Source organism: Nannospalax galili, unplaced genomic scaffold, assembly GCF_000622305.1.
Source record: "Nannospalax galili isolate Female #2095 unplaced genomic scaffold, S.galili_v1.0 scaffold641, whole genome shotgun sequence".
In the NCBI taxonomy this organism is placed as follows: domain Eukaryota; kingdom Metazoa; phylum Chordata; class Mammalia; order Rodentia; family Spalacidae; genus Nannospalax; species Nannospalax galili.
In genome coordinates, this window is record NW_008345311.1 from 4,472,367 (window position 1) to 4,484,512 (window position 12,146).

The following is a 12,146-nucleotide window of genomic DNA, read 5'->3' on the forward strand; positions in this document are numbered from 1 at the left end:
GAATGAACGAATGGACAAATGAATGAATGAAGAAAACCATGCATAATGCAATGTATATGCCAGTCTAGTAATTTGTAGAGTACTATGCACGCAGCTGAGTATTGTTCTTTAAGGGAAACAAACTATATGATCACTAGAAATAGGCCATGGGGATATTCTGAAATTTAAAAGTTGTCTAATATGAAGAACTATTAAAGAAACAACATTAATTCTAGAGAAGGGAATATTTCGGTAGAGAAAAACATAATGGCTGACGTCAAATATTTGAAGGCTATTTGTGGAAGAAAATATGACTTATGTTGCTCTAGAGGGAATGAGGTCTAGGGACTGAAATTTGTGATTTCAGCTGAACATAGAGACGAATTTGTTCACAATATAAGTAGAAAAGTGATGTTTTCCATCAGTACCCGTGCTCATTAATCAGATAGTTATTAACAAGGACAGTGTCACAGTGATCTTTTTATTGAGATGGAGCTCATTCTAGATGACCTATAGAATACCGTGCATAAGGATAAATATATGAACTTGGCATGAAAAGACTACTGTTACTAATTTAATGTTGGGACATTTGAAATGAACATGGTAGCTCATTTCTATAAATCCAGCACACAAGTGACTGAGGCAGAAGGATCAATATGAGCTCAAGGCCAACCTGGGCTACATGAATGAGACACTGTCTCAAAAATCCAAGAATAAATAAAATGAAACTAGGAAGATAACAAATGGTAATTCAAAAGTAGCCAAAATGCTCTGAAGTTGAACACCCTACAACTTTCCTCTGATGTGTCCACACCAGGGCTTTGGACTATGAAATTTGTACTACAATCATTCTTTTACTGGGTATTTGACATCTCTGTTCAAATGTAGTTTTCCTAGAAGAGTTCTGACTTTAAGCCACTCAGCCACTGCTACCAGCTTACATCACATTGCTTGGCATACATTAAAAATCATTTATTGAATGTATTGTCAGCTATTCATACTTTAGATTGCACAAATTTATCAGATTAAATGTATTTGCCTCAGAAGGATCCCAAAGACATGTACAGGCCTATAGATGGAGTAGATAATGGTGTGAGGTCAGAAAGTTCCAACACTTAAAAACCCCAATCCTTCTGGCACAGGATACAAACAATATGCAGATAGCAGATCCCTCCGAAGGAACTAATTTTTTAGTTAGGTGGAAAACCAGACTTCCTAACAAAGGCCTGTGCAGGGCAGTGATCTGGGCTGGGATTTGGAAAAGCCACTTTGCACTCTGGCCTTCTGCCCAGTCCATCGATTTAGCTCCTTAAATCGCATGATTTAATCCCACAAATGTCACAGATACCATTAGACAAGCTGCCTTGGCAGGCATCAAAGGAAAGACAAAACAAGATAAGCCCTCTGAGACAGCTTGTTAGAAAATTCTTAATCTTTCTTGCTTAGGGGACTGTATTGGCAGTGGGGTTCACTGGCAGAAAGGCATGAAATAAAGGCTGGTTTTGTTTTTGTTTTTAGCTTTAAAAAATCTACTGCAGTGCTTGGCTGAAGTTGATGAAATGCAGTCTGCCAAATATAACGGCAAAGAGTAACCAGGCGGGGTTGTCCCAATAAGACCTCCTCAAGAGGTGAAACTTCCATTTTTAGTTCCTTATTCTCTACATAACAGCAGAGGAGGGCTAGTAGCAAGCATATGGAGAAGAGATTGGTCTCAGCCTGGAGTGACGCAAAAGCTGTTAGTGTCAAGTGGCTCCAGTGGTGGTGATTGAAAGAGGGCTAGGAATGCTGGAAGTCATTAAACATCTGCATGGGCTATATGTCAACTGGTAACACGGGAAATGAATTTTTGCTACATTCTAAGTTCATGGCGTAGATATTGGCAGAGATGCTTAAGAGGGTCCCAAGGCTGGACACCAGGTGTTTCCTTTCTCCTTTATTCTTTTCCCTAGTCAGATATATTTATTTATAGCACAACAACTTTACTAATGGTGGAATTCATGCTAAGATATACTAGATGATAACCATATGATTTGTTATTGCTTCCAGTGGTTGTTTTGCAGCTGTAGTCTCTTAATGCCAAAGACTGACTCTGCCATATCATGTCAAGCAAAATTCTGTAGATAAGCGTTCCAACAAAAGGATTCTATGAGGCCTCTTATAGCACACCTCACTGGAAACAAAATAGAGTAGATAAGCCCAAATGTAAGAGATGAAATGTAAGGCTAGATTTTGATTTGACTATGTGTCGTTCCATTATATTTACTTCAAGTCTCAAATTATCATGAGTTGAGTGGCAACTCCCTTTATTATTTTAACCCATGCATTCAGCATCTGGCACATGGTGAGAATTTAATGAATGGCACGGCTTGCTGCATTCATTACTATTGCCATTAGAAGCAGTTGTAGTGATAGTTCTACCCCAATAACTGGCACAGTGCCCAGGAAACATTAACGATTCAAAACTATAATAATTATTTTTATATCTTTATTGCCCCAGATCCTGGCATAAAGCCTGGAATATACTAGGGAGCCGAATGAGTCAGTTTCGTTCATTTTCACTTTTGCCTGAGACACATATATCTTCTGTTTCCCCCCACACTGGTGTCTTAGATCTTCCCTATAATGCTTAGCCCAACACAATGAGAGAAGACTATCCAGTCTTTTTTTCTATGGTGGCAAATGGGTGAATGTTTGGGAACCTTTCTCTGATGGGAAAACCAAGGTTATGTACTTCTAAATCTTGTATGCTACTGTAGCCTGAAAAATAGCCTCCTCTGCCCTCCATAACCATCTTCCAGCCAGACAATGATCAGCCTCACCACTTTTACTCTTGCCCTCTATGGGGCAGGACTGTCCTCAAATTTGCAATTTCATTAATCCTCCAAAGATTAATTTAAGAGTTACCAACTCCAGGCTGGAGAGATGGCTCAGGGGTTAAGAGCACCGACTGCTCTTGCAGAGGACCCAGGTTCGATTCCCAGCACCCATATGGCGGTTGCGAACTGTACTTAACTCCAGTTCCAGGGGAATCTGAAGCCCTCTTCTGACCTCCGCAGCATTGCACAACACAGACGCACTCACTTACATGCAGGCAATACACTCATACACATAAAATAAAAGTAATAAAATATTTTTAAAAAGAGTTACCAACTCCATGAAGCCATTTCTGAGACCTCTAGTCATTACTGAGCCCTTTTTGAGATCACAAAGCATCAGATTAGTGCTACCTATTTAGTACTTAACTGTTCCAGTACTCAATTGTTTTTGCTTCTTAAATTCCCGTTAACTGACTGCCTATCATGTCCCAGACCTGTGTGAATTCTGAGACTGCAGAGACCAGAGTATAACTGCCCTAGTAGTAAGAAAACAAACAAGCAGTCAGTGAAGAAATGTGATCAATGGGGCTGGAGTGATGGATCAACAGTTAAGAGTACTTGCTGCTCTTGCAGAGGACCCAGGTTCAGTTCCCGGCACTCATATGGTGGCTAAGAACAGACTGTAACTCCGGTTCCAGGGGATTCAATGCTCTCTTCTGGCCTCTGCTAGCACTGAACACATGTGGTACACATACATACGCTCAAGCACACTTTCTGTGGGAATTGTGTGAAGGATTTTCAGAGAAAGGGTTTTACGATTAAGGTGCTGAAACAGAAGAAGTGTACTAAGTAGAGAGAATGGGGTTGAGTAGGTGCAAAGAATTTGTCAGAAAAAAAGGAAAAGATAGAATATGGCTCAATATGGTTAGAACCTGAGATGGAATGGAAAGAGATAAGGGAACAATATAGAAGAAAGGCTCATTCAATCAAGTATCTATCAAGTGTTCAGGGTGTGCCAGCTACTGGACTAAGAGTGGGTGCCAGAAAAAACAGGACCCTGAGTCAATTCTTACACTTGAATGCTAAGGCTATTTGGACAGGACAATTAACCCATTAGATAAAGAAATTTAAGCATAAATTTTGACAAGTATCAAGAAGGAAGAGGGCAGAGCATCATGGAGAAAAGAATATGAAAGAACTATTTTAGAGAGCTTGGTCAGTGGGGAAGTGATAGTTTAAGAAGACCTAAAAGATGAAAAGAGCTGGCAAAGAATGTTCTAGGCTGTATTAAAATGTCTTGGTGAGGGGTGGAGATATGGCTCAGCGGTTAAGAATACTGACTGTTCTTGCAGAAGACCCAGGTTCAAATCCCAGCACCCATATGGCAGCTAACAACTGTCCGCAACTCCAGTTCCAGGGGATCTGACAGCCTCTTCTGTACTCCGCAGGCATTGCACAACATGACATTTATAAAATAAAATGTCTTGGTGTAGGAAAAACCTTCACAACTTGTAATAATTGAAAGGCTCGCCCAGAGATGAACAGTTGTGGCTAGGGTGAAAGGCTTAGAAGATATTAGAGACCATGCAGAACTCAAATAATTTCAAGACTACAAGGAGGGGCTAGAGAGATGGCTTAGTTGGTAAAGTGCTTTCCACACAAGCATGAGAACCTGAGTTTGGGTCCTTGGCACGTACAATAAAAAAGCTGGGCATGGTGGCACATGCCTATAACCTCAGAGCTGGGAAATTGAAAACAAGATCCTTGGGGCTTCCTGATTAGACAGTTAGACAGTCTAGCAGTCAGTGTCTTCAGATTCAATGAAATATCCTAGAGAGAGAGAGAGGGAGAGAGAGAGAGAGAGAGAGAGAGAGAGAGAGAGAGAGAGACAGAGAGAGAGACAGAGAGAGAGAAGAAAAAGTGAAAACTAGAGAGCCATAGAATGAGACACCCAATAGTAGTCCCTTACCTTCACATGTATGTATACCTGTAAGTACACACAGAAAACAAACAAACACACACATACACACACACACACACACACACACACACACACACATCAGGGAACAATGAAAGAGAAGAAAAATTGAATCAAAGTTGTGCTTCATGGGATATCTTAATGGCAGAATGGAAAATTCAGGAGGAGAGAAAGGAGTCAGGATAGTCAATCGGTTCCAAGGTGTGGTAGTGGTGCAGGTGAGAGATGGTAAAGGCAGAGCTGGTTCTATTATGTTACCTAGCAGTGTGCTGGGCACACTGGAAGTGCTCAGTGTGTTTCTGTTGATGAAGTAAACTTTGATGACAGAAGCCCATGGACTGGCAAGTCTTCCTTCTAGAGCTCACACTGTTCTGCCCTTCCACTTTCTATTGACAACATAAAGGCAGAAAGGAGGTCTAAAATTAGTACTATTAAAGTCATTTGCTCTTCAGGGGCAAATGCTTTCCTCTAAGTCCTGCTTTTCTTTGGCCACTGCTGAGTCGTTACTTGAAAGTAGTAAAAGACAATATCTGTGCCTCTCTAGAGAGCTGAGAAGCACCTTGCCCTCCTGAGAGCTCAACGCAGAAAGAAATTTTTCATTTGGCCTTGTTCAGGGCAAAAGACAGCCCTCATCTTCAAACACTAACTTCCCAGAAGATCACAAGGACATGAATTGCAAATGCCACTTGACATAATGTATACTTCTCCCTCTGCCAAAGCAGGGATGTAATTACCTGAAAGAGTGAATAAATGTTTGTGGAAGCTCTGTGCCTTCTCTTACAACCAGGAGATAAGACAAAGGGCTCTTTATCACACTTCCCTTTCCTTTTATTGGCAAATTAGTTCCTTGATGAAAAGCACTGAGATAAGTCCATCCTAACCCCAGAGGGGACTGAAGACCTTAGGGATGGGAGGGAACAGCCAATCAGCCAATGGATCTAACCTTCATTTTCTCCTCTCAGGAGGACCATCTTTCTACCTCACAGGGCCAATAAAAGGAATGTGAGTGAATCTGATCTATGCAAAAAGCAAGAGCTCTGTCCTGTGAGTCATTCTGTGTGAATGGAAGAAAAGATGCTTTTTTATTTCTTGGTCTTTCAGAGAAAGTTTAAACACATTGTAGGAGCTCAGTAAATAGGGTTTTACTTTAAAATCAGTTCTATTAAGTATGATCTGGCCTTAGATCTGGTACAAACAAAACAGACCATTCACTTCTCAGAATTAAATCAAATCAATTTTCAAATCTGTTAGCTTCTGGTTTTGGAGTGGTGGCAGAAAGAAATCAGGGTTTGGCAGAGGGAGTGAGTACATGCTTATCTTTTGCAAATGGCTTTGGCCTGTTGGAGTCAACATCTCTTCTTCCCCAGTGAGCAGCAGGAAGAATAAGGACTGTAATTAGCACTAAAATCATGTTTATTTTTCCTTTCCCTTTTTATCATTTTTTGGTACAGGGTCTTATGTATTCAGGCAAGCCTTGACCTTACTGTGTGACTAAGGATGACCTTGATTTTCTGATCTTCCTGCCTCTACCTTGTGAGTTCTGGGAATACAGGAAGGCACCATCACCCAGTTTGTGTGTTGCTAGGTATCAGTGTTTTATGGATGCTAGGCAAGCACTCTCCAACTTGATCTGTATGTATCTCCAATTCCTAAAATGATATTTCAATCGGGCATATACATCCAAGAGAGTAACAAATATAATCTTGAAAATTAGCACATACCTACAGACCCTGGGCTCAAAAGAAGCTGGACAGAGATGACCTCCACTTTACATCACTGATCAGTATTAACATGAGGATTTTCAACAGCAGAAGGGAAGGAAGGACAGAACTAACTTGTGCTATGTTAGGAGATTTATGCTGTCATTTGCTCTGTTAATATATACCTCCTTTAACTCTCACAATGTCTTTTCAAGGCAGAAGTTATTCTCCAAAACAAGACTTGGTACATAGGATGCAGTCACTCCTAAAATATTATTAATATGGATCATATTAGAAACAATTTAAGGGAGAGAGTTTGAGTGGCTTATCCAAGATCACAGAGCTCATAAGTGTTAAATCAGTGTTAGAGGCTAAGTCTTTCTGACATGAAAGCCTGGGCTTTTGGCATAAGGAAAATAATGGTGTCATTAAAACACTTAGGGGTTTTCCAATCTAAGGGGTAGAAGGGCCGCCTTCTCAGAGTGGCCATTTGAAACCTTCAGGTAACTAAAAATAACTTTGGTCTTCTCTCTCCTCACTTAGCTTTCTAAATTGCTATGAATTATGGCCCAGCTGTACTACAAGAAGGTAAATTACTCACCGTACAGAGACCGCATCCCCCTGCAAATCGTGAGGGCTGAGACGGAGCTCTCTGCTGAAGAGAAGGCTTTCCTCAATGCTGTGGAGAAGGGAGACTATGCCACTGTGAAGCAGGCACTGCAGGAGGCAGAGATCTACTACAATGTCAACATAAACTGCATGGATCCTTTGGGTAGGAGTGCCCTACTCATTGCCATTGAGAATGAGAACTTGGAAATCATGGAGCTATTGCTGAACCACAGTGTGTATGTGGGCGATGCATTACTCTACGCCATCCGCAAGGAAGTAGTAGGTGCTGTGGAGCTTCTGCTCAGCTACAGGAAACCCAGTGGAGAGAAGCAGGTAAGAGAACTCCTAATAGACTGGAAAATAACCAGGAACATCAGGGCATCAGGGTCTAAAGGAACGGTTAAAAAGTCTGGAATTGAGAAGGCCAATGTCAGAAACCGTATCAGTTATCTCAGGCGTTGTCCCAGAGCTGCCCTGTGTGGCCTATGCTCAGATTCAGTCATTTGCTTTTCCCTTTTTTTAATTTACTAATATATATTCAATTCTTAAGTACTCAAAGGCATGTTCTACACTTCTAGAATATGGACTTACTTTTTTTTACCACTCTCCAATTCTATCTTCATATTCTTCCTTTACTCAACATTACATTCTAGAAGAGATCAAACATCGACCTGAGCTTTCTCCTTCTGACAAGCTTCTCTTCTGCAGACAAGACTTTAAACGAGCACCACCATGCAGGCACTGATAAGTACAAGGCCTCATATATTTTCCTACTGCTTATTATGTGACTGAATTTTACTCCTAGATATTTGAAAGTTTGCTTCTGTGAGTCTCATATCCTCCAAGGCACCTAAGTTTCAGACTCCGTAATCAACTGATTTGGCAGTCAATCCTGCCCTCGTGTCTTATCTCTAAGCCCTATGATTTCCTCCCTCTTTCTTTCTTATCTGCTCTTCCATTAGTATGACACTGTTCTTGTCATCTGTTTCCTAAATAGGGGATTCTCAAAGTATAGTCCTAGACCAGTGGCATCAGCACTACCTGAGAACTTACTAGAAATGTAAAACCTTAAGAACCCACCACGAGAGTACTAATTCATAAACTCTGGGATGTTTCCCAATAAGCTGTGCCTTAACAGGCCCTCCTGAGAATTCTTGATGCATGCTCAGGCTTGAGAATCACTGTCTTATACTAACATAAAAATTTCCTCCTTAGTCTCTCTGCATTAATTTTTTTTTTTTTTTTTTTTTTTTGCTTCTCAGACGGCATCATGAACATTGAGGTTGGCTTATTGTTTCTAATTTATGATAGCAATCCTTTCATTCCTGTCCATACATTCAGTAACTTCAGTGTCTTTTCATATTAGTTTGTTATTTGTTGTTTTGACAAAATTCTTGAGGTTATGTACTTTATAAAATAAAGAGACTTCATTGTCCTTGCCGATTTGGAGGCTAAATGTCCAAGATACCTCTAATGAGGGCCATCTTGCCTGCGTTACAGACATGGTGGAGAAAAATGACCTAAGTCCCCCTTCTTCTCCATCAGCATTTAACATAGCCTTAAAGAAGGTAAAAAATTCTTCTCTCTTGTTACTTGTTATATCACACTACCAGAAAAAGTACCCACAATATCACAGGTACTTGATAAAAATGCACTTAAGAAATGAGTAATATGCAGTCAGCAGTGGGTAAGCATCTTGACTTGCTTCATTTAATCCTCCAGGGGACTCTGAAAGCTAGAGATTATTGTTATCATCCTCAGTGAGAAACAATTGCCATGTCAATTGTTCAAGATCACAGTGTCAGAGTTGGAATTCAAGCTCCTGAATTCCTTCCTCACCACTAGGCCCTCATCACACAACTGAATGTGGGGGTTGCAAAAATTTGGCAACAGGAGCTAGAGATATGGCTCAGGCAACAGGACCTGAAGAAATAGCTCAGAGGTTAAAAGCACACACAGGCCTTACAGAGGACCTGAGTTCATTTCCAGCACCTATGTCAGGTGGTTCACAACCACCTGTAACTCCAGTTCCAGTGAATCTGATACCCTCTTCTGGCCTCTGCGGGCACTCATGTGCATATACACACACATACACATGATTCCAAGTAAGAAAATAAATCTTTTTTAAAATTAGAAACATTAATAGTCATTCTGAATGCACAATAACTAAAAAAAAAAAAAAACGATTCACACTCAAGCATGCAATGAGCCTGAGGTGTTTTGGACAGTGTTTATCCATGCTGTAGCACATGAACTCACTGCCTTGGTTCTGTATTCTATACAATGCCAACAAATGTTGCATGCAATACCACAGCTCAGATTTGAGGCTATGTCTGATATGAATTGCACTGTTTATTGGACATACCAAGTTTTCTGTTGTTATACAGAAACATAGTCATTTAATTATAGAAAATAAAGATTTTTAAGACTTTCCTGCCATAATTTCTCAGCATTTTAAGTGTTAAATGAGTGTATCTTTGCATTGTATTGTATTAGAATAGTTTATTTTTAAGCTGCTGGTTGTATTGTTCCAGAGTCATTTAGAGAATTTTGACTTGGAAATAGCGCAGAATTTCAAAAAATTTCTTAAATGGCCCTACACATAATTCTGCCATTTTGTACTATATAGTTATGTAAAGCAACATTCTTAGCATTGAATACTATATAGTCAAAATATTGATCACCTCTGAAAAACATTGAAGATGTTCCATATTCTGTGGTATCAAATATTTATCCAAGATTTAATTCTTGATATAAAAATAAACAAGCACATCAATCTCATTAGTATGCACATTTGTTTTCATCTTTAATAAAGTATACTGAAGCATTATTTTAGACAAAATTTCTTTATGATTTAGTATCAGCAAATTTTTGGCTTGTGTACCTATTTTATATACCTATATAGGCGGGGTTGGATAAATATTTATTGGGTGAAATGCGGTTGTGAGTGGTAAAAGTTTAAGAAGCTGTGCACCAGGCCACTCTGATTTTCTGGAAGTCTACCTAAGTCTTAGGATTCCTAGAACAGTAATTCTGAGACAAGGCAAATGAATGGAAGGTAGATGAGCTCCCTGGAAAGAACAGGTCTGAGAGATTTAGATGAGTAATGAAGCAGAGAAGTGTGAACATGTTTCCTATTCAGTCCAGCTTATCATTCTCAACAAAACTTATTTGTTCTGTGACCCATTCCCCATTCACCTAAGTGCCTAGGTGACTTCACATGTTAAATATGCACTAAGGCTTTCCCAGCTACTCACCTCAGAATTCTTGCAGCTCACTGGCTCTTCCCTTCACTTGCCACCAATCTCACAGTACCTTGTACTATTGGTTAGCCTTATTTATAGAACTGCCTAATCTTAAATGTGAGATATAAGTCTAATGCCCAATTCTTTCCATGCTTACCCTATCTGTACTGAATCAATACCTACTACATAAGGGATGATGTATAAATATTTGCTGAGAGACATGAAGGAGTTGAGTGTATCTCCGAGAAAATCACATGACTTTCTTTAAAATAAGATATTTTAAGTTTTCATATTCAATCATATTTAGCCTCACTTCATAACTAGAGGAAGAAGAGAGCACAGGAAAATTTCTTAGCTAAGTTTTAAGTACACACCAAGTTCTTGTTTGATGGGCTCCATTTCTCTCTTCTTTCCCTATGCTCCAATAAATGATGAGATGCTGCCAGTCAGGAAGGAAAGCACCAGTTCAACTTACCCTAAAGCTCAATTTAGGACATGACCTGCTTTATGGCAGGCATCATGGCAAAAAATGTCTTTAAAAGTCTATAGAAAGTCTTTACTTTCTACAATTAAATCATAATTTAGGCAGAAGCAGAACTTAGCTAATAGGAACAAACCACTCATGTAGACAGTCAGGCATATGAATCCTGGGTGAAGTACAGCCTGATACAAGGGTATCAGGCTGGTTTTTGCCAGGGGCCATTGTCATACACTACCATTGTAATCCCTCCTGTGTCCACATTCAGCTATCATACTGTAGGTTAAATGTAACAAGCCATCAACTCCATCCTCAAGTCTCTTCAACAGCTTTCTTCTCTCTCCTCATCCCCCCACTACCTGCTTCTACTAAATTTCATTTTCTTCCATTGCTCTGACAATCACTGTGATAAGTCATATGTCAGTAACTATAAAAACAGGCTGTCACAACACTTGGGAGCACTGTCTTTGTTCAAGTTAGAAAAAAAGATGTGTTTACCTGAGAGAAAGCAGGGATGTGAGCAAACATAGACCTCCTAAAGGATTTTGAGTTCAGCTGGGCAGGCCGCTTGTAGGAAGGCACTCCTTCCACACACACAGTCAGAACAGTCAGCCTTTTTCATAGATCACTCCACCCCCAATCTCCCTAGGAGATGAGGCACAGCTGACCTCTATCAATCCCCAGAAGATAAATCAGGAACATCTTTGGGCTACTGGGCAAAGACTTTTGCTCTAGGCTGGCAGCAAGACTCCCTGTGCTCCTCTCTTACCCCCATCCCGTTTATGCTCCTCCCCTTCCTCAGCAACATTAAATCTACTTTCTGATGAAGATCAGAGGCCCAGCATAAATGACCATCACTGGCTTCAAGTATCAACATTCATATAGAGACATGCATTTTCAACAGGGGTCAAATCTTAGCGCATAAATGATGATGTCCTTTCAGATAGACTATTCTATACCAAACAGAGATGCGTGTGTATGCGTGCATGTGTGTGTGTGTGTGTCTGTCTGTCTGTGTCTCTGTGTGTGTGTGTGTGTGTATGTGTGTGTGTGTCTTACTGTGCAGTCTTCTTGTTGCTCCAGATTCTGTCTCTTTTGGCTCACTTTCTACTAATAATGGTCTATCTTCTTGGTCTTCTTTGGGGTAGATTTTGACAACCAGGAGGCTTTGTGACTCTTTGAGGTTTCAGAATTCAAATTCTTTGGACGGCAGAAAGTTTGGTGCCACCCTATTTCTTCTCTATTCTGCTTCCTGCCTTCAGGCTATTGGCTCTGGGAACCCCTTAGAGAAGCCTTGCCAGCAGTAAAGGAGATACAGCTACAATTCAGAATCTGATATCT

General features: G+C 40.2%; 1 protein-coding gene across 1 annotated transcript in view; it reads left to right on the top strand.

Annotated features, from left to right (window-relative positions):
• Positions 1 to 12,146, top strand: part of Trpc5 (transient receptor potential cation channel subfamily C member 5) — a 284,600-nt gene that overhangs the window by 133,965 nt on the left and 138,489 nt on the right. Inside the window, exon 2 of the mRNA XM_008841576.2 lies at positions 7,017 to 7,415. Coding sequence (XP_008839798.1) covers positions 7,038 to 7,415 — 378 coding nt within the window. The 5' untranslated portion in view covers positions 7,017 to 7,037. The remainder of the gene's footprint in view (positions 1 to 7,016; positions 7,416 to 12,146) is intronic.